This window comes from Lissotriton vulgaris, chromosome 11, assembly GCF_964263255.1.
Source record: "Lissotriton vulgaris chromosome 11, aLisVul1.2, whole genome shotgun sequence".
NCBI classification, from domain to species: domain Eukaryota; kingdom Metazoa; phylum Chordata; class Amphibia; order Caudata; family Salamandridae; genus Lissotriton; species Lissotriton vulgaris.
The window spans coordinates 1107075115-1107098890 of record NC_141699.1 but is presented as its reverse complement, the minus strand read 5'-3'; the positions used below and the strand labels follow the sequence as shown (position 1 = coordinate 1107098890).

Sequence of the window (23776 nt, the reverse complement as noted above, 5' to 3'; positions counted from 1 at the left end):
CTAGAAGAACCGAAAACAAACTCGAGCAGAGAACAAGCTGAAGGAAGGAATAAGACGCATAAGTACAACAAAAACAAACAGGAATATGGACAACATAAAGAAAAAGGAATACCACCAAAAAGGTTAGAAGAGATATAAACAAGATATACCAAAAAGAGTGGTAAAGTACAACATATAGATAGAAAGCGCATAGAGAAGGGAGAGAAGAAGACAGACCGTATACCATTAATTGACAAACCTCACACAAGATAATAAACGAATACCAACAACAGTGATCAATAAGAGCACTATACAGAACAAAAAGAAATAAACTTAATAAACCTGAAAAAAAAAGGCAACTCGTTGCAGATATCAAACCAACAAAGTGGCAAAGCCACAAACAGACATCACCAATATATCCACAACAGAGGAGCATCAAACCACCAAACAGATCATAAGAGACCTATAAGTCAACAGATCTGAAACCAAAAGAGAAAGCAGAGGAGATATAAGTATACACTTCAAGTGCCAGAAGCACCAGGATCAAGTGAAGTTGCCATTTGAAGCTCCATCTGCAGTTCCATCTGATTGTCCAAGAAAGAGGTTAGGTCAGCGGGTTCATCAAAAATTCTGGAGCGACCTTTGAAGGTAATACAAAATTTCGATGGACCAGAAAAGGAAAAAGGGATGTTCATATCAGAAAGACGTTTCCGAAGATTAAGAAAGCCTTTTCTGATTATCACTGTATCCCTGGCGAAATCCTGAGAGATTGAGATTCGATGACCTTCCCAGATAACAGCTTTAACCTTTCTCATGTGGGCAAGAATCTGCTCCGTCTGTTGGTGACGCAGTGGTTTAAAAATTATCGCTCTTGGCTGTGTGGTAGATTTAGAACGAAAGGTAGGGACACGAGGAGCCCTTTTCAATTCAAAGTCTCTCTGGAAGGATATTTGTAGAGTAGAAGGAATCCATTGGTATAAAAAGTCAATCATAGAAGAGGATGATTTCTCTGCATCTTCCGGCAGCCCAAAAATGCGCAGATTGGATCTGCGATTACGATCCTCCTGCTCCGTGAAATCCCTTCGCAATGCCACCATTAAGCGCTCCATGCGGGAGAGAGACCTAGATTGCTTCTGCATATTATCCTCTGCACCACTAATACGTGATTCTGTGGCCGAAACACAAATAGAAAGAGCCTTAAAGTCATTCCTGATATCAGACACCTCCACTTGCAGTAAATCTATATTAGTCTTTGTTGACTGCGCAATATCATGAACCTCATTAAGTCTGGTCAAAATTGCATCAAAAGTGGTATTGGTATCTCATTGAGAAGACTCAGGCTGTCGTAATTTGACGGTGATCGGATTAGCGTTAAGCTTTGCTACACGAATTCCCCTTATCTTGACTATGGTTGTCGGAAGCCATTTTGAACGTGCCGGCGGCCATTTTATATGAATGCGTCGCCTCGTGGCCAGCATACCCTTTTGTCCTTTCTCTGTACCACTGACCACTCGAGTTTGCCCAGCAACAGGCTATTTTTAGTATTGGTCAAGCTCGCACATGCGCAGTTAAGCCCTTTGTACTGGTGGACAGTCATCACTTAGGAATGTCCCTCCAAACTGACCAGTGATGTTGTAACTCCTCCCATGAGTTGGCTGTGTTCCAAAAATGACCATGTATGTACCTAAACTCTGTAAATGTGTTCCGCCTACATTTTTATTACTGTAAAACTGTATAAAAGAGGTCTCGCACCGATGTTTGGTGTGATACTTCTTGCATTGCCGAAGGGTGCTGTAGGAATGTACCACCACCCCATGGGGTCTTAATAAACTTGTCTTTGCATTTTCCAGTTTCCGTGCCAACGTCTGTTTTAAGGTGTAGCTGGTTTTGCGGAATATGTAGGCCTGGAGAACCCAATACCACAAGGCGTAGGGGAAAGTGATTTGAGTCTTTTAAGAGAGGTACCAGGATCCTTAGCATCTTTAGTAGTTGATGACCATCCCATATTTGAAGCCATGGAACACCAGCCACAGAAAAAATGAAAGGCCACGTGAGGTATAATAGAGGCAGGCAAGGAAGGTCAATGGTAAAATATTTCTTACAAAAAGTAAGGAATATAACGCATTGGAAGCAAGCAGGCAGAATAGACCAAAAAGGCGGACTTATAATGCATTCAGTCACAGGAGATAATAACAGAGATTTCCAGACACTAGTAGGCGAGAGCAGAGAAACATAGAAGAAACGAAATGCAGCTGCAGTTGAAACTAATGCACCAGGGTGATCCAAAAGTCAGTAAGCAAAAATTGCCACAAAATATCAGCCAAGCAGCGCAGAGAAAAAAAGAGAAAATAATGGATAGTTACAAAGTAACCAAATATGGGTAATAGCACCTGAGAACTCGTTGACCCGGCAAGAATGTGTCCATGTCGTAATCTCTGAGAGGAAATTATGAGCTCCGTCACCAGCAGCTAAAATGGCGGTCGCAGACAGAGATAACGAGCGTCACCGCCGTCTGTCAGAAGTCACACACGCAGGGCTGGAAGACGACGGGAATGTAAACAAACAGCTCTCGGCACGTTTAGCAGACCAGGAGAGGATCTTCACCGCATATGGGCAGCTGGAAACGAATGAAAGAGCCTCCAACGAACCTCGTCGCCCTGGAGCTCAAGCGCGACCCGCCATCATGCAGCGGCGCGCAAGCCACGCCCCCCCATATACAAACCAATACATTAAAAACAGAACAAAATTCTGTAATTCCTGAATCAAATATAACAAATCACACCAGAGTTGTTGTTTACCTATGGATATTTGTTGCATTATACCATGGTTGCTGTAGAACTGATACATAGCCAAGGATCTGTATGGTGAAGGCAAAGAGCATGTGCAGACATATCGACACAACAAAAGGGGGTGACATCAGTCGGTTCATTGGTCTGTACGGAGATAACTTTGGGTTTGCACCATTCAGACTTACTGAAAGAAAAGAAACATGCACAAATGAAATACACGTTGATCCAGTAATTGCTTCCTAATATTATCACCATTTAAACAAGCTTTGGCATGTAAAAGATTGTTGCCTCTGACTTTATGACTAGGTATGAGAAAAATATTTTTATTTATTAATGAGACACAAAATTGCATATTGAATTACTAGCATTGTGATACAGCACACATGATCGTGATGTGACATGGCACCCATACAAACTATTGTGTCTATTTACATGCAACACAGTGATAAACCCAACATTCATCAAATTTGACACAAACCAAAACACAGTGAAAAATTGGCTATCCCCAAGCAGCATATTTACATTTTGAGTGAGTCCACAGTAAAAGTATGCAGTAAATGCACCAATGGCATAAAAGGTAAATATCAAATGTGGGCAGCAGTGTAGATGGACACCGTCCACATGTGTGATTTTAAAATCAATACATCAGGCCTCCACTGCAGCCCTGAACTGCTGTGAACTAAGTTGCAGCAGCCATGCATCAAAGGAAGCTACTTTCTAGCATGATTAGAGGCCTACATGTAACATTAGCTAAGTCATCTATACAAAGTCCACCATATCTGGATGAAGATTGTGTAATATAGTTTATTTTGAATATATGTATTGTCAAGTATCTACAGCAATAGGATACACATCTTTTATTTCTCTTTATTACTCTGTGGTAGTTCTTTTGTATAGTAAAAGCCCACTTGTCAATAAAAGTCATTACGTAAATCGTGTTAGGAAATAGTTACAGTAATAATCAGCAAGTTGTTTCAATTTTAAAAGACAATGTATTCAGTGTAATGTAATTCCAAATTCGAATACTGTGGTAACTACAGATTTTTACATTAAGTTCTGGTCAAGCTCTTCCTTCCCTAGTAGCAGTAATTAGCTATTTAAAGAAGTCTGGAATACCATTCCTGTGAGAAAAACAAATGCTTCTCTTACTGCTGGAATTCTACTGATAGTTACCAGAGAATACTGGAGAGGAAACATCAAATGTTATCAAAATGACTAGAAGGCGGCCTGAATATTTGTCATGCAAACAGTAAAATGAATCCCACTCAAAGTCCTTAATGGTAGTCAGTTGTCAGTCACATTGTCTCCATCCTTGAAAAGTGGGGGCCTGGATGAAGAAATAGCTGGGGCTGGTTTTCAAAGAGAGCTCACTCATTTGAATAATACAGAAAGACTACCAGACAAGGTTTCCCCAACAAAAGTAAGTGCAGCAAATCAATGCTAGTTTAGCAATTCATAACTTCATTAGTATTAGATAACGGGTTATCACCAATCGAGGGCTAAAGCCCTCTTGGAATTGACTAGAGAAGATGGGAACCACCAGCCCCTCAAAACACAATTGAACTTGTAAGAAGTATATAAGAGTAAAAACCAGACGGTGTGTATGCTCTGGAAAGGACTAGTTAATTCTTCTTTCTCTGGTACATACCCTTTGGAAATGTTGCTAATGGTCAAACCAGTTATTCTTGAAAAAGGAAGGGCATCTGTGAGGAAGAACTAACAAACCCACTGGCACTGGGAACTGTCCTGGACACCCTTGCAGGACAATGTGTTTGAGCCTCCTGCCCATTGAGGAATGTAGACTCTTACGCTAGATGGTTTCCTCACCTGTCAGTTAATATTAGGAATGAAGCGGAAGAAATACCCAACATCTGAAAAAATTGGTACTTCTGAATGGAGTCGAAAGCAAGTTCAAAGTACTCTAATTTCACTTTGTATTTGTGCAAGAGTCCCCTCATAAGAGTGCAGGGAACACTGGAAGTATTTTAGACTGCCAGCCTGAAAGTTAATTGACCCTGCCCCTGTGGTATACCATATATTCAGGGCTGATAAATCAAATGCTGCTAGTGGGCCTGCAGCACTTATTACACAATCGACTTAAGGAGTCCCTTCAAAACATACCCCAGGCCTCCCACTGTAGCCCATATGCAGAGTTACACTACTAATTCAACTTGTCAAAATAACCCCTTTACCAGGCCTAAAACATCCTTTTTAATAAATATAACTCCCTCCGAAAGGAGGCCCAAAATAGTCCATGGGGAATCATTGTATTTAAAATGTTAGATGTGCACTTTTAAGTTTTACATTTCATGGTATGGAAAAAAACACAAAATAATTTTTCACTAATCTAAGGCTTACCTCTCCCATAGGATAACATTGGGATCCCTTATTATATTTAATAAGCGGTACTTTTGTTTGGGATCAGGTAGAAATGCCATCTTTGGTGTCTAAGGAATTGTAATTGAAAATAAATCCTTATTATGTGATTTCTCTTGTCTGGAGTTTTCAGTTCTGCAAAAATCTGTTACTCCATGTCTCTAAATTGCGCCTGACTGTTTTTGTGCCAATCTACCAGAAGGTAAAGCATAGGTTAATTTAGTGACTTTTGTGGATCACCCTGGCAAAGATTGTGGCTGTTGCTTGAGTAGGGTTTCACCCCCACAAACAACAACCTAATTTCTCATAGTGACCTCTGTGGCTGCTTTATTTAAAAAAACTACAGCTAGCCTATATTGACAATTTCCCTCTTCTCTATCCTAGTATTTTTGCTGTGTGCCAGGATGCAAAATGGCTTCACTGTTGAGTACATTCAAAAAATAAATACATGAATACCGTCTTTGTTCCGAATAGATTTTTTGGCATTTTCATCATAAATTAATGCTTCATGATACCCTTAAACAATTTTTGCAATTTTGTGGTTGATTAAATCATTTACATGTATCCATTTTTCTTAAATTAGTTTAGGATCAATATTATTTTCTTTTTTTCAATGTTCTTTTGGTGCTGAATAAAACTGAATACACATTTCACTTTCAGTATAACAGCTACTTTATGGAATTGCTATAACAGGTTAAGCCCAGGTTTTCTAAATAGAACTTTTTACCACAAAACACAGTTTACTAACTTTGTGACAGTGAGTCCAGGTATTATTTTCACCTCAGTTAATGATCCAGGATCTCACAATGGCTTTGAGAATACTTTGGTGATTGGTGACCACACTTTGTGCGCAATTCGGATAGAGGACTCCATTTCTTTAATGATGCATGTTAGTCTACATCATTGAATTCACTGAAGAGAGACAATGGCTTGCTTCTGCTAGCATCTGCATATTTTTATTGTATTTTATTTACGTAAAAAGTTTTATATAGCGTGAACTAGATCCGGAGGGATATCAGAGCGCTTTACAATAGGATGGAAGGAAGGAAATAAATATTGTAATCATGTAGGGGTAAAAAAGCCAAAAAAAACAGGATTAATCGCAGATTCCAGGACAATTGCACCATGGAGGGTAATACAATGAAACAGGTATAAACGGGCAATGAAGGGAGGTCACAGTATGCAGTAAAGAGGAGCAGTAACAAATGATGTTACAATGGACATAGGAAACAGTGACTTTGAGTAGATGAGCCTAGCCCAATTAAGGTAAGAATCTATTCATAATAAATCTTTTGGCTTCCAATTTGAACGTTGTCATTGAGGAGGTTCTGCATACTTCAGATGGAAGAGAGTTCCATATCTTTGGGGCAGTCCCGGAGAAGGCTCTGTGACAAGTTATCTTTTTGCTGAGGATGAGTGGTTTCAAGAGGAAAGTATTCTTGAGGCTCTTACACCACAAGATAGCTCAAGTTTTTGTGCAAGGTACCTGGGAGTAATGAAGTGAAGGGCTTTGTGCGCCAGTACAGCGATCGTTAACTGACTTTTGTGCTTCGCAGGGCAACCATTTGAGAGATATAAGGACTGGGGATATGTGCTCATTTCGTTTGGTGCCTGTAACCATTCTAGCCGCTGTGTTCAGTGATGCTCTTAGTGGAGCCAGGGTGTATTTGATAAAGCCACAGAGGGTAGCACTGACGCTGTCAAGCCTCGGCAAGAAAAACGCTTGGACCACCTGCTTGAAATCATTTTGTGAAAGGAAAGGTATGATATTTCTGAGTGTCCTCATCAATTGGTTTGCTTCCTTACACACCTTGCTGATACGATTTTTCATATTTAGGTGCTTGTCCATGGTGACTCCAAGCGATTTGGCTGAGTCTATGATGAGAGGAGTGCAGTTGAAGGCAGTGAGGTGACTCAGCCACATGTCTAACTTGGGGATGTGCTTGGTAGAGGAGATGAGCAGGAATTCCATTTTGGAGGTGTAGAGCAGGAGATGGTTCTCAGTTAACCATTTTAGGGTAGACATTAGGGTAGTGTTGAGTGAGATCATGTTTTCCGGGGAAGAGATTTTCAAATAGAGTTGCGTATCGTCTGTATACATATGGAAGAGAATGTTAGTGGAGTTTAATGAGTTAGCTACCGGTTCCAAGAACAGGTTGAAGGTGATAGGAGATAGGGTGGGTCCTTGGGGAACCCCCATGAGAACTGTAGAGGGCTGGGTGAGAGAGTGATTTGCCTTGACTCTTTGAGATCTGTGGTGAAGGAAGGACAAGAATCATTGTAGCACCGGACCAGAGAAGCCCATCCTATTTTTCAAAATGCAAGGAGGTTGTCATGATTAACTGTTTCGAATGTGGAGGAAAGGTCGAAGAGGATCAGGAGGCAAGATTTGTTTTGGTCAAGCATTTTTTAAATGTCATTCATAACGTGAGTGAGCACCGATTCGGTGCTGTGCCCCTTTCGAAAGCCGGATTGATGCTGTCAAGGAGTTAGTAATTATCTATTTGAGCAGAAAGTTGAGATTGTACGCATTTTTCTATGAGTTTCTCTAGGGTGGGGATGTTGGAGATAGGGCGGAAGTGATTGAGATCAGCTTTGTCTGCGTTTGTTTTTTTTAGAATAGGAGATACCTGGGTTGCTTTTAGGCAATCAGGGATTGTGCCTTGTGAAAGAGAAGCGTTTACAATCCTTGTCCAGGAGGGGATGAGTACATTCTTGATATTTTTGAAGATGGCCGGGTGCAGCGGGTTACTGAAGTGATTTGATGGGTTGATATTCTGAAGGATCTTGTTGATGTATTTTTCACTGAAGGAGGTAAAGGTGCCCCATGAAGCATTGTTCTTGGTGATCAGGCTGGTAGATCTGCACTTTTCTAAGAAGTCAAGGGGTGAAACGGCACTGGGGAAAGGTAGTACAGCCTTCTTAGAGACAAGGTCAATGGAGATGAATCTAGCTTTCTCAGTGAAAAAAAGCACGAAGCTTGTCGCTAGAGGGTGGGCTGCCACCTGGGTCAGAGTGGTTTGGACCTAAGACTGATTGCTGTTTGACCAATTAAAAAAGTGTCTTGGGGCAGTTTGCCACTTGATCCAGTTGGTGTCTGAAGTAGTCAGCCTTAGTGATCTTAATTTGTTTGTTGTAGAGGCTCCAAGCCTCTCTAAGGAGTTTTAGTTGGTTTGGGGAGGGATTGGATCACCAGGAACCTTCAACTGCCCTAAGGTTGCAGCATTCCGTGTTTAAGTTGTCATTACACCAGGATTTGGATATTTTTTTTTTAGGCTTTTTTTGGGGGGATTGGAGCAATGGCATCCATGATGTTGGAAATGGTTGAATTGTAGGAGTCGGTGAGTGACTGCACCTCAACCAAGTCAGCTTGGGAGGTGAGGGCCGATTTACAATGGGCAGCAAGTTCATCAGAATTTATTGATCTGAGATCCCTTTTCCATATCTTTGATTTAATTGGTTGAGCCTTCCCATCAACACCTCCTTGTTAATATAAAAGATTAACACATGTAGATGCATGTGTGTAGACATGTGAATGCACTTGTTTCCAAGTGTGTATGTCCATCTGAGCTGATGCATGTAGATATAATTGTGTGTGTGTGTGTGTGTGTGTGCGTGTGTGTGTGTGTGTGCGCATGTGTGTTTTTGTGTGAGTGCAGGAATTTAGAGTTGTGAGTGTGTTTGTGTGGCTGGATACCAATTATACTACAATTTGGAGACACCACAAATGACACCTCCTTTGCATTTGCCCTCTGGTGTGTCAGTCTCAGCCAATAGTCTGGTTCTTTGTGATGCCACTGAACTGATTATTCTTGAAATACTGTAACCAGTTGCATATTTTCAAATGTTTATGCTGATGTGTAATACACAGGTTTGGGAAATTCTATGCACACAAAAGTGAAAGGGGGCTGCCACAAACTGCATTTTTGAATATCAGGCAATAAGAATACATTACAATTCATTTTGGAGTGTAGAATCGTACTTGTTAAGCACACCACTGTTTGGATCGCCACATCAATAACGAGGTACTGGCAACTACCAAGGAGTCCAAAGTGCTGTAATATTGGAAAACCAGTACAGAAAAAGAGAATAAAAACAGTTTAATATTGTGAATATCAATGCACATATAGTTAGTTAATTGTGCATCAAGAGAAGATATATTGTACAATTCAATTAATACATTCAGATTTTCAGGTTCAAAGAGTATATATGAGAAGCCCCCCAAAATGACATCACTCTAAGGATTCATTCTAAAGATGAAACAATACAGCTATGCACTTGGATGCTAAATTAAAAAATATTGTTTTGTGAGCATTTGTGCACAGCTGTGTTGTGTGTCACAATTGGAAAGCAGGACAAGACAATGGAGGTAAATGAGAAGATCTCAGCTGCAGGACCACATCAAAAGCTGACCAGTGACTGACGGGGACTGCTGGTCACATGCACTGTTGATCAATGTTAACACATGCACATGATGGATGAGCAGACTAATACAAGCAAATGGATTCATAGGATGGTACAGTCATTCAACAAACATGGAAGTAGCACTCTACAGATGTGCTCTCTGACTTTCTTAAATGCCAACCTTCTTCTCCCTGGCTTCAGCATTTGATAATTTGCTCCTACAGAAAACAGCACTCTTTTTGAGGTGGAATTTGTGGGCATGGGTGTTGTTCTTGTTTATGTCATGTTTATATATTTATATATTAACAGCATTACTAAGTGAGAACACCAATGATAACTTAGATCCAAATGTTGCTTGACTTCTTCCAATGCACACTCAGTTATCTACTAGGGCTACTAGGGCCAGGGACTCCAGATATGAACCACAGCAATGGACCCAGGTTAAGACCAACAAGAAGCTGCTCCTGATCTCACACAGTTATGCTTCTCTGGTGTTTGGGGGGATCCTGTGGGATCCAGTCCGCCTCTGATCTCAGTTGAGTTCCATTTTTCTAGCAATGCATTTCTTAGACCGTACATGATGCAACATTAAAAAAGGACAACTAGTTCTTAGAGAGGGAGAAAAAAGTAAAGCACACTTACTCTCGGACCATTCCTTTGGCAAGTTGGAGCAAGTATGCTGCATCTTAGCATCTTGGCTTTAGAAATAATCCACATAAATGGGCTAAATGAAAGGAGTTTTGTTTCTGGGATATAGCTAGGCTTGCAAGCATTCTCATAGTATTGGAAGCTATGTGCAGTGTTAACATAAGGTGTGTTTTAATTACACCTTTGCTCAATAAGGATGTTTATAAGGATGTCAACCATCAGCTTGTTGATCATGGTGAGCTTACCTTAAATAGCTGTGATGGTAAACTACCCTAGGAATCTATAGCTTCATCATGGACATTCAACTGTCTCCCAGGCTGTGCTCACAGTGCCAGCTCCAATGCATCAAGTGCTTGCATTATGAGGTTCTTTCACAGGTTCTTGAGCTTCCAAATGTCCAACTCTCCTTTTCACCAGGCATACCTGCCTCAAATAATTTCATTGTCAAGTCAGGGTCCCCGCTAGGTCCTATGTCCTCTTAGGCTTCAATTTCCAGGTTCAACTTAAGGTCCTCTTGCCTCTAGGTTTCCAATTCTCATATGCACACAGCTTCCATACTTGTGTTTCTGCAGCCGTTAAGGCTTCCATGCCCTGCTGTGTCTCCAAGTCTTGTTGTCATCAAAGCCTCCATTTGCATGCTTTTGTTAGGTTCTCTAGTCGTTGAGGCTTTAGTTCCAAAGCTTTGTCAAAGTCCAATTGCCTCCAAGGTTACATAAGTCCTTGGACTATCCGCTACATATCTCTATTTCTAAGTTAATGGTCAACTCTTACCTGGGTTTATACAGTACATTTAATGAGTGCTAAAATTGAATTTTCAGCTTCCAAAAAGATCCTTCCTCCTCAGCTAAATGTAAACACCATTATTCTGGTGTGGTTCCATTAGAATCTTTGCACAGTTCACTGAGCCTTTCATTCTTCTGAGAGCAATATAGTGTGCGTTGGTTAAGATCACAATTTCCAATATAAGTACCAAGAGAAAATTCTGTTTGTTATGATTACTGTGAATCGTAAGAAGTAATGGTTTTAGGAAAGGAACATGGTATTATTCAAGCCATATGATTGTCCCCTGCTTTGTGGCATTTTCTAGATTGTCAAATGTATTACACGCTCCACATTGAGCTGCCTTACAGCTCTCGTTGCCTGGAGTACAGTGACAGCTGATGTAAATCTGCACATGAATGGGCATGTATCTTGCAGCTAAGAAAAAGCCTGTGCATGGGCCATGTGTGTCCCCCTTTCTCACATGCATGTTAAAGCAATAAGGGCCCGATGTAGGTAAATCCCATTTACCGATTTTGAAATACCGAATCTTACCGATTCGGTATTTCAAAATCGGTAAATGGGATGTAGGTCCCAACATCTGGATTCTTTACCGAATCCTTAAAATTCGGTATTTACCGATTCGGTAAATACCGAATCGGTATTTGCTATCGAATCCTATGGGCCTTGAAGCCCATAGGATTCAATATCAAATACCGATTCGGTATTTACCGAATCGGTAAATACCGAATTTTGCAAGGATGCAGGGGGTGTCACTTTGACACCCTCTGGCACCCCTGTTTTAGGCTTGTGTGCCATGTGGCACACATACATGCCCTTAGGGCATGTATGTGCGCCACATGGCACAGGTGTACATGCACAGATGTGCATGTACACCTGAATCGGTATTTTACCATGCAATTGTATTGCATGGTAAAATACCGATTTTCAAAGCCCTGTGTCAATGTTAAAATTGGCACCTACATACCAAACATGCATTTTCGGTAATTTTACCGACCGGTATATATACCGATTCGGTAAAATATACAGAATCGGTAATTTTAACGATTCTGTAATTTTACCGAATCGGTAAAATTACCGATTCGGTAAAATTACCGAAAATGCATGTTTTTTACCCCCTACATCTCCATGGCCATTTACCGGTCGGTAACGGCCGAATTCGGCCGTTACCGGCCGGTAAATGGCCAAAATCTCCCACCTACATCTGGCCCTTAATCTGTTTAATCATCTTTTTCTGACATCACATTTTTCCAACTCATTGTTTTCTATGTGACAAAGAAGGTATCAGAAGTGTCACAATTTTATATGGTGATGGTTCATGAACTTTTTCTGGCAAATTATGCTACATTAATCAGAATGAGTGACAAAGGTCATCAGCAAATATGTAGTGAATAAAACACAAGCGCGGAGTGTAGAATGCCCCTAAATGGTGCCAGTGTGGGGTCTGGGATAGCATGGAGAAGGGCATTACCACCAGACAGATGCAAGAGTCGGAGCATTTGAATAGCAGTTTTGACATTGCTTTCTAGAAGAAAGGGTTTCACTTTCTTTAGAAGAGAAAGCTGGTTCTAAGCTGTCCTTGGTTTTTGGAACTGTGCTTCTTGAGGGTGAGGTTTAGGCCTTGGTAGAGTACACAGAGTTCTACTTCACAGAAAAACTCTGCCGCGCTCCACAAGGATCCAACAGTGGCGGAGTTTGTGAGGTACCGCTGCTCGCACTGATTTTAAAAACTGGGAATTTGACCTGTGCTGTAAAATAAGTGCAAACAGCACTCTGTGTCACCCCAGAGGGCACTGCTGCTTTTTGCCGCTCAAGTAGAAATTCTACTTTATTGGCAGCTTCCTCAACGTCTGCAGCAGATTTCTCAAGGCAAGTTCTCGCAACCAGCCACGAACGCCTGAGTCTGAGAAATTTTGCTGAGACCTCTCGCCAACTTACCGTTGGTGAACTGAACAAAAGAAAAAACCTCCAGTCCACGTCGCTTCACAGAGTTTTGATGAACTGTGCACTCGGCATGGAGCACGGAGTGGGCAAAGCTCTGCACACTCCGCCAGGGAAGCGGAATTCTTCGCTCACCTCTAGTGAGGTTGTTCATCGAGGGTGAATTCAATTGACTCGGCATTCTGTGAAAGTTGGGGCTTGAAGCTGTCAAAGTTCATGTCACAGAGCCAGATTGAGCTGTTCCTTGTGTGTTGTTCTTTGCAATTGAGAGGAATTCTGTCTTGTTATGGTTGAGCTGCAGGTACATGCTGGACAGCCAAGCCTGGAACTTGTGCAGGTAGTGTTTGAGGCATTGGACGTTTGAAGCAGAGGCGACTTTCAAGAAGAGTTGAATGCAATCTGCAGTCTAGGTAAAGCACTATCTGGGTGTGTTTTTCACACTGCAACCATTATACCTAATCAGCCATCTCCAAGTGATACCCTCCCATCGTCAAATATTCTCATGAGCAAACTTGGAGTTATGTCCATCACTTCTATGAGAATACCATTTCAATCTCAATAAATTAAAAAAAAAAAAATAGTAATAAATAGCATCCATTTGCATCACAATACGGGAAGAACCATAGTTTCTGTAATCTGAACTGTTCCATGTATGTGCACTGAGGACCCTCACTATCCTGTCCTAACAAACGATGAGTGATACCTGAGGGACAAAGGAGGAGCTTAAGGAGACTGACAGGTTCTGTTTCTTCACAGATTCCTAGCTGATGATGTTTCATATATTCCATAAATTACAAGGTCCTAGGGCAATGAACTGTCAAGCCTCTCATGACATTTTCCTGGGTGATTCCACCCCACAATATTGATTGGTCTCAAGTGGAACATATCAAAAGCCACCATGAGTTTGAAACATACCCAGTTGAGCAGAGCTTGGTTGATCAGGGTTGTAACTGCATAGATGGTCATGAACTTAAACACCGCAAATGAGGTCACAAGAGCACAGCGCCCCTCCCTGGTGGGAAAACACAAAAATCACTTGTTGATTAGTCAATCAAACAGTTCTTCAAAGCTTCTTTCCCCACTACCAGTAGCAAAAACAAAAACCCTCATGTGTGCATGGCAAGCACAGTCCACCACTTATTCATTTTGTGGCTGTAAGTGACACCTACAAGACCCAAGGGTGTCAATGTGCTATACATGTGGAGAAAACACTATTGTTATGTTAAATGCATTTCATTTAGCGCAATATCAACTTCAGGTCTCTAAGCGCTTTTAGTGAGAGTGCCCAAAATCACTGGCGAAAAGACTGGAAACACAAGACAGCAAGCGGAAGTTACACTGAGGTTAAAATCTCTCTGAATAGGAATGTTTTGAGTTGTTTCCTAAATGTGAGGAGGACCGGTTCTCTATGAAGGTACTCAGGTAGATTATTCCAGATGTGTGGGAGCAAGATGGAGAACGCTCTGACCCACAGGATTTGGTGATATAACAGAGAAGGACTAGACGGCAGGCCTCAGACGATCGCAGTGTCCTGGTAGGAACATATTTTTCTAAGCATTCTTTTATATACACAGGTGCTTGGCCGTAAATTGCTTTGTGAGCAATACAGAGGCCTTTAAATTGAGCTCTCTGTTTGATGGAGAGCCAGTGCAATTTATGGAGTAAAGGGGTAGCACGGTTTCTTCAAGGAAGTCTGAAAATTAGCCTGGCCGCATCATTCTGCACTACCTGCAGTCTTTTGATAAGACTCTGGGGGAGGCCGATATAAAGGGCATTCCCATAGTCTAGCCTAGAGATAACAGTGGCAGCAACAATTGCTTGTAGTTAGGACATTGAGAGAAGAGGGGCAAGTTTTCGTAGCTGCCTCAACAGTCCTACGCAGGTTCCCACCACCGTGGTAACCTGGCTGGACATAGACAGCTCGGAGTCAATTTTTCTGCCCAAACTTTTTACAACCGGGACTGGTACGGGGCAGTACCCAGTTCCGGTGGCAACAAAAGTTCACACCAGGGGCTGCTTTTTGAGGGAATGACAAGCACTTCAGTCTTATCAGGGTTAATTTTCAGAGAATTGGCCGTCATCCAATTCACTGTGAAACGGAGCAGCTTTTGCGCCAATTCCTGGGCCTGGCTTGAGTTGCTGATCCAGATGAGGAGTTGGGTGTCATCAGCCTAGTTGAAGACCATATGGACCAGGGTGACCACCAGAGGTTGCAAGTAGATATTAAAGAGGAGCTGGGATAATGCGGAGCCCTGGGGCACGCCGCAGGAAAGAGTGCCCTTAGCTGAAGTATACCCACCCAACTGAACCCTCTGAGTTCGGTCTGATAGAAACGATTCTAGCCATTGATGTGCTAGCCCGCTGATGCCCAGGTCAAGAAGACGGGACAGCAACTTTTTATGGCTGACCATATTGAATGCCGCTGATGGGTCTAATAAAATCAGGGCACTTTGTGGTTTATTGTCAGCCATAGTTCTGAGCTCATTAAGAACCGGCGACAACATCAAGAGCTCAGTAATATGATGGGCTCTAAAACCCGCCTGTCTTGCTTGGAGTAGCTGGTGATACTCCAGGTATTTCGAGAGTAACCTCAGTACATGGTGTTTTAACACTTTTGCCAGAAAGGGGAGCTGGGAAATAGGTCTATAATTCTTAGGAATTGAACGATTCCTATTAACCATTAACTATTAACCATTAAAGAACTGTCGTATGCTTAAATGAAAATTTCTCCTAGCACAGATTTTAGGAAAAGCACCGCAGTGTTGGTACACTACTTAGCAGTGAAACTGACAGAATTGTAAGGGCTTTGTTTTCCAGTTACCAATTGTTTGTTAAAGACAATGGACAACTTCTTTTCACCTCTACACTGCAATATCCCTTGTCCACATAACACATCTAGTGCCACCTCATTCAGGTTTAAAGTTGTGTAAAGGTGCAGAGACTTTGTGCCATGTGTATCATTGAAATTAGGGATGCCCAAGTTGCAAAATGACTGGTTTATGAGTGGGACTGCAATTTAAATTGTGCGCTAGGTACTAATGGGCATTTTTAAATGTGGCCATTTTAGGGTGGTTCATAACAGGAACTGCCTAATTAATATTAATTAGGCAGGCCACAGTTTGTGATCCCCTTTGATTGGCTGCCAATGTCAGGATGGGGGCTTGCAAGGCACAGCGTACCTCTGTTCCCATCATTTGATATGCAGAATGCGAAGCATTTCTTTTTAAAAGCAGGTGGAGTTGAATAAAGGCACAAGTGCCTGCTCACCCCTGGGTCACTGGCCTTGATTCACGAAGGCACTCCAGGGAGCACCGCTTACCCCTTTGTGAATTAGTTACCACCAAACTTGGGGGTCAGTTACTCATCTATGGTTTAGAACCACAATTGCATGTGAGAAACCATTGAAACATTATTTTCTGAAGTAGGGGAGGAAAGAATGTCACAGCTCCTAAACCCCATGTTTTGCAACAAGAACCAGGCATAGTACATCTGACCCATTAATCTGTGGTGGTATCTTCCAAAGATTGATCCCTCTTCTATCAATACAGCGGAAAAAGTGGTACATTATTTAATATAAAATATCTAGGAGTGGTCCATAGAATAAAATGAAATTTCATAATGAAAACACTCACCCTTTCTCCATGCACTGGTTATACCCTTGCATAATATATTATTTATAGCATGCAAAATCAAAGCAGTCACAATAAGACTTTTGACATCTGAAATGATGAAATTTGGGTAGTTATATATTATTGTACTGTGGCAATTAATGCAAGAAGAATGAGCACAGAGGTGCATGACATAATAAATTGAAGGTGGCGCTCAAATTATCAATGTAAGTTCTAACTAGCGGTGCGTAAATTATAAATGTAAGTTATAACTATAGCTTTATAATGTCTCTTGTTTGTATAGTTTACGTTGGGTTTGTAGATAAAGAATTAACATTTTCCTACCTATAACATAGCTTTAACCTTTTGTTTTTTCATTACATTGAAATGTTTTTTTTAACAAAAATGTGTTTCAAATCACAGAGTCAAACATCATTTAATTAAGTGTTGTTAAGTGGAGTGTTGTAGAGCACAGTAAATTACAGTGTCATGCAGCGTAGTGTCAGAGTCTAGTGCTGTGGCGTGGCGTTCAGTAGAGTGTAGTATTGTACAGTGGCATTGCGTACAGTGGAGTAAAGTATTATACAGTGGAGAGGAAGGGTATGTAGTATAGTGGAGTGGAGTATTGTTGAGTGGTGTATCATACAGTACCGTTCGAGTGTCATACAGTGGAATGCTGTAGTGTTGTGGTGTCGGGTGTTCTGGAGTGTCGTCGAGTGGCATAGAGTTGAGTAGAGTGTTGTGGAATGGCATAGAGTGAAATATAGTGCTGCACAGGGCAATGTAGGGGCATACAGTGCAGACCGGTGTTGTATGGTGGTACTGAGCATGGTAGAGTTTTGTTGAGTGGAGTGGCATTCATTGGAGTGTCTTACAGTAGCATTCAGTGGGCTAAACTGTTCTACAATGTAGTCAAGTGGAGTGGCGTGGAGTAGAGTGCTGTGGAGTGTACTACACAGGAGTGCTGTAGCATAGAGTGGAGTAAAGCTGATAAGACTCTAAGTGATGGAGATATGAGGATTCTCAATATGGAAGTATGTTATTGTACAGCCCATATGGTATGGCCAATGAGATGGATCGCAATCCGGGCAGACCAAGGCCACGCAGATCCATCATGACTGTGGAGATGTAGGAGCTGTGGGAATGTTGTTGGAAACCAAGAATGGACTGTTGAGGTACACAAGGCTGGTCCGGGTTGTATGGTATTGCTCGGAAAATATGTCAGTAGGTTTGGCAAAGTATCATTGTATGCAACAGAGATACTACTATGGAGTCAGTAGAGATTTAAAGAACTCACACACACATGTGTTCGGGTTCACGGAGGACCCGGACTGACAATTGGGGTTGGAATGTTCTTATTGGAGCAGGGTCAATACTTATTTGCATATGGCAGCATCCAATCTGAGGTGGCATGATGAGCACAATAATGATGGACTGGGATTCTGACAGAGTAATTACCCAGTGGCTGAGATCATTTCAAGCATTCCAACTTGTGTATACTTCAGGAGGACACGGAACCAGATTGCTCTAAAGTCTTGAATGGAATACTAACTGGTGGGATCTTAATGACTTTGTTGGCTACTTTGTAAGCATTCATGTCCCCTGCGTCCTTCACTGCCCTGACTGCGTTGAAGCAGTGGTGAGAGTTGTGCCAGGGGACGGGAATCACAGCCGTAGAGTGGCCTAAGGTTTTGAGAAACCCTAAGTTTGTAACAAGAAACCCTAGTTTCACATGTAAACCCAAATACATTACTTATATCAAGCACATTTACACCTTAAGAGTGTGGCTTGAAAGTTCCTAGGATCACCAGGTCCGTCTCTCCCCAAGGGGTTCATTGATACAAGTTGACTATCACACGGTGTAGGAGCGCCCACAAATCCAATCCTATTCAGCTTCTGTCACCAAAATATCAGCGGAAGTATCCTGGAAGGTGGTACCCACGAGCCCCTTGGTTTGTCTGTTAGGACAGACAACAAACCAAAAAAAACAGCATTCATGTGTTCATTCATAGATTTGCCTTTGGTCTCAGCCAAGAGGTATATATCTATAGGATGTAAGGCTCCTAGATGGGCATCCTGGCTAAACAAGTTGAAGAAATGATTGATGGCAGACTTTAGTGCAGTATGACGGGTTGTGAGACAGGGGGGTAGGGGTGAATTGGTAAACAGCTGGGAATGCTTTTTTACCGCTATTGAAGCCAAGAATGATGACCTCCATCTGTGGGGGTATGAATTGCCTTGATGACACCCATATTGACTACATTTTGTACAGCTGGTAGAAGGGTGTGCTAAATGATACAATGGATGCACATTTTAAACCAAATATGTGTACACGGGTCTTCCAATGAAAGACTCTGCTATGTACATGTTGGTGGGTGCCATTACATGGACTGGTTGACGGTGAAGAATGAGTGTCTACCCTTTCAGCAATAAGTCTAAATAGCATTCATTTTTTGTTTGACATTCACTTTTTATTTTAAGGTGAGTCATCCCATATTGTAAAGGTAAGGTTTACCATTGGATATGCAATATACAGTTTATCAACAGCCAACATGTGTTTCGCCCCCTCGGGCTGATATGCCTGGGGCTTTCTCAAAGCGGTACAAAAGGGGGTGTTGATGGACAGAGCATCTGAATCAATCAAACACAAACACCCACTCAACAGATCTGGGTTTAATCCATCACCGTTCTTTAGCCCACTCTGCCACCCCAGTTCAGACATGGCCATATGCAAATCAGTCTGACCCTGTGCCTCATGGGAACAGTCCATCCCAAACTGCCAAGCCATGCCTTCCCTGGACCGGAAACAAGCTTCCTAGGACCGGTTTCTGGCATTCCAGCCGTCTTCAGCCAGGCTTGCTTGAATCCAGTGGCAAAGTGAGCAAGGGACTCACGTCTGAGCATACCCTGCCAACTTATGGCGAACAAAGCGGTACAAAAGGGGGTGGTGATGGACAGAGCATCTGAATCAATCAAACACTCACACCCAGTAAACAGCTCTGAGTTTAATCCATCACCGTTCTTTAGCCCACTCTGCCACCCCAGTTCAGACATGGCCATATGCAAATCAGTCTGACCCTGTGCCTCATGGGAACAGTTCAGCCCGAACTGCCAAGCCATGCCTTCCCTGGACCGGAAACAAGCTTCCTAGGACCGGTTTCTGGCATTTCAGCCGTCTTCAGCCAGGCTTGCTTGAATCCAGTGGCAAAGTGAGCAAGGGACTCACGTCTGAGCATACCCTGCCAATTTATGGCGAACAAAGCGGTACAAAAGGGGGTGGTGATGGACGGAGCATCTGAATCAATCAAACACTCACACCCAGTAAACAGATCTGGGTTTAATCCATCACCGTTCTTTAGCCCACTCTGCCACCCCAGTTCAGACATGGCCATATGCAAATCAGTCTGACCCTGTGCCTCATGGGAACAGTTCAGCCCGAACTGCCAAGCCATGCCTTCCCTGGACCGGAAACAAGCTTCCTAGGACCGGTTTCTGGCATTTCAGCCGTCTTCAGCCAGGCTTGCTTGAATCCAGTGGCAAAGTGAGCAAGAGACTCACGTCTGAGCATACCCTGCCAACTTATGGCGAACAAAGCGGTACAAAAGGCGGTGGTGATGGACGGAGCATCTGAACCAATCAAACACTCACACCCAGTCAACAGATCTGGGTTTAATCCATCACTGTTCTTTAGCCCACTCTGTCACCCCAGTTCAGGCATGGCCATATGCAAATCAGTCTGACCCTGTGCCTCATGGGAACAGTCCAGCCTGAACTGCCAACCCATGTCTTCCCTGGACCGGAAACAAGTTTCTAGGACCGGTTTCTGGCATTTCAGCCGTCTTTAGCCAGGCTTGCTTGAATCCAGTGGCAAAGTGAGCAAGGGACTCACGTCTGAGCATACCCTGCCAACTTATGGCAAACAAATCGGTACAAAAGGGGGTGGTGATGGACGGATCATCTGAACCAATCAAACACTCACACCCAGTCAACAGATCTGGGTTTAATCCATCACCGCATGAAGGAACGTGGTCTCCGGCGCGATGCCGGTGTTTTAATTTTTTTTTTAAAGAAGGGAGACTGTGTAGCCCCCCTTCTTTTTTTTGCCCTGGGGACCCCATCCCCCAGGGCTTACTCCCTAATTTTTTTTTTATATGAAAAAATGGAGAGGGGGCTGCATGGCCCCCCTCCTGAGGCTTCTTTTCGTCCCGGGGACCGCATCCCTTAGCATGGCTTGGCAGTTCGGGCTGGACTGTTCCCATGAGGCACAGGGTCAAGGCTGATTTGCATATGGCCATGTCTAAACTGGGGTGTTGTGAAGTGCAAAAATGATAGATTTAGGCCCAGATCTCTGTACTGGGGTGAATGTATGACATTGTTCAGCATTCTATCCATCAATTGTTGTTTTTGCAAGTGGCTTTCTCAAGGCATGAAGGAAACAATAGTAAATCCCTTCACATCTTCATTTAAAGAACACTTTCAATAGTGTATATATCTCCTCAGCCCAGCAGTTCTTTGCTCCTTCCGGGTTACTTTCTTGCACTTTCAAAAATTTTTGTTGCAATTCAAGTCCCTACTAAAGCCACGATTGTGCAGAAAAAACAGAAAATAAGCACATAATAGCATTGGGTGCCTTTGAGTTCCTGTCACAGCAAAATAAATAATAAAAAACAAAAATTACCAGAAGGGTGAAGCCAAGAAACAGACCTGGCAGTTCTCTGCTTCGAAAGTAGGACAAAAGCCGGAGCGCCTCCAAAAACAAGGGGGTTCCAGGAGGGGTTGATCTGTCTGGGCAGGGGTCAGGGGACTCAGATGACAGATGCATGACGCATCCCTGGTGGAAATGCAACGCATTGCTGGAGTTGCGTTGCAAGGGTGACGCAGCTCCAGCAAGGCTTGGGGGTGCCCTATCTCTATCATGCTACGTCAATCCTTACGCCTACTTTAAGCAGGCGCAGGGTTTTGACGCAGCATGCCCTTAAAAGTGACTGAGTGAAATTTTGTAGAGTTCACACAGCCACTTTCAGGAGGCCCCCCCTGCACCAGTACGCCTACATGTGGCGCAGGGCTTTATAATGTGACGCATCTCCCAGATGCATTACGTTGTAAATACCCAGCAGCATGGCGCTGGCTTTGCCCCGTCACTGCTTCACAAAAGTGACGCAACGGTGGCGTAAAAGAGGCGCAAGGGGCTTGTAAATATGCCCCTTAAAATGGAAGTAGGACCCAAGGCAGAGGGAGGCGGTAGAGGGAAGAGGCTGAGAATGAGACAGGTAAAAAGGCAGAGTGGGGCCCACTACATGATTGGTACCTCGCTGCCTCACGATGGAGTCACTATGAACGAGTTTGAGCTCGAGACACTGTTGTCTTTGGCATGTCATCTGGGTAGAGATTACCATTTTTTTCATCACTGTAGTAGTACTTGTTACATGGCTTTTGAAGTTCTGGACATAAAATTACTATATCAATTATTAGCTGCTATAATATTGTGATTTACATAACATACAACCAAGATGTAATATTGGCAACATTTTGAAAACAAATAGAGAGGAATTTAAAAAAAGTTGTGGAGAGTAAATCTGATCTAACATTTAAATTATATATTTCTGTGTTAAAAGTGATTATGTTAATTCATTTTACACTTATAATTTTACATTAAAATAATTCTTGTGATTTCTTTAACTCATTCATAACCGTTATTAATTTTCCTGATAGTGTCCATCAAGGTGGCTTCCACTTACTAACAATATGCAGTATATGACTTACTTGATGACTTCAGAAACACATTTAATGTTTGGGGTTCGCGACGTGAAGGGTGAAGCCATTGACGCTTCTTGCTCCGAAAGTGAGATACCAACGTGAGCCGTTTTTAGTGCCTGTCAAACAAAAGCTTGTGTAAAGGTTCTTGGTCCTGGAGGAAGCTTGTGAATATCATATAGTGTTTAATGTGAAATGCATCAGCACTGCAAAGTAATACATTTCTGAGACCCCCAAACAGCAACTAGCAAAACAAAATTAAGGCACTCCACTGCCTGAAAGAGAACCTTCTTCCTATCTAAACATGTGAAGAGACTCTTACAAACAGGATGTCTGACAGTTCATCTGATAAATAAATGTACTGATGTTATTTGACAAATGCTGGTTGTGCTTATCCTGACACCATTTGTAGCCACACAAAGACTTTATAGAGTAGTGGCCTCAACCAATGAAGGGCAAGAAGGATTTGCAGCCTAATTGGAGATGGTTCTGAGGTGGAATCAGTGTTAAACACTCACAAGTTAATAAAAAATGTATTCCTGAATAATAGCAAAGGGACTATTTCAATGACCCAGATGCTTCTCCCACTGCAGCCTCACCAGTAAACTTCACTTGTCACTTGGGAGCATGGCAAGGTGCAGTGCTTCTTATACTCACCCCACAGTCGTTCGCACCATCTCCACACATTCCCACATAGTAACTGGAAAACAAAAGATAGAGCAAGTAAAGGCTGAAGTTCAACTCTTGATTTGTTTTACCAAAACACTCATTGTGAACAACAAATCATTTTAGTTCACTCTCATTCCCATGCTCCTAATTGTCCACACAACATGCTGCTCACTGATAGGCTGGGGCAAGCAACCATGATCTTTGTAACTCTACTCTATCAAAAGGATAATACAAAGTCAAGGAGACCTCACAAGTATCTGTGTCAGCCCTTAGTACACCTGACATTTGGAAAATAATCATGCTTTAACACCTGCAATGGGGCATATGCATATCTATCTAAATGTGGTTCATCTCTTTTAAACAGTACACCAGCAGGCCTTCCCCCTGTAACCTCAGAGACCCCATTTGGAAGGCTGTAGTATATATCTCTTATAAATTTTTTATCTTTTCATGAGCTTGTAAAATGCACAAAATTCTGCAGCTAAACTGAAAATGACACAAGTTGTGGATGATAATCAGTCTCATAATGTAATCTGAGAGAACTGTATTTTCCTGGATGAGGCTGAAATGGAGCAGCCCAGCAAAAGTGGAGTAAGAGAACTTGAAGGGAAACCCCTGCAAAGTACATGGAGTCTCCCAGCCCCCAAACCCAGTCAGAGGTCCTGGGCCAGGAGCCCACTGCCCGTGCACAGTCCCGAAGGGGGCCTCCTGGTGTTCGGGCCCCCTAGCCTGGGGGGCTGCAGAGCTTTGTTACGCCACAGCCCAGTAGCAGAATTCAAGAAAGTTGGCATCTAAATTTGAACGTCTTCTGTTACCAACTGAAACTGC

General features: G+C 42.5%; 1 protein-coding gene across 1 annotated transcript in view; it reads right to left on the bottom strand.

Moving 5' to 3' along the window:
* LOC147684248 (putative cation-transporting ATPase 13A4) overlaps positions 1-23776 on the bottom strand; it is a 387249-nt gene that overhangs the window by 46285 nt on the left and 317188 nt on the right. The window contains exons 23-27 of the mRNA XM_086944648.1: positions 22937-22979; positions 22289-22398; positions 13833-13929; positions 9127-9199; positions 2778-2952 (exon numbers count right to left, since the gene is read on the bottom strand). Coding sequence (XP_086800774.1) covers positions 2778-2952; positions 9127-9199; positions 13833-13929; positions 22289-22398; positions 22937-22979 — 498 coding nt within the window. The remainder of the gene's footprint in view (positions 1-2777; positions 2953-9126; positions 9200-13832; positions 13930-22288; positions 22399-22936; positions 22980-23776) is intronic.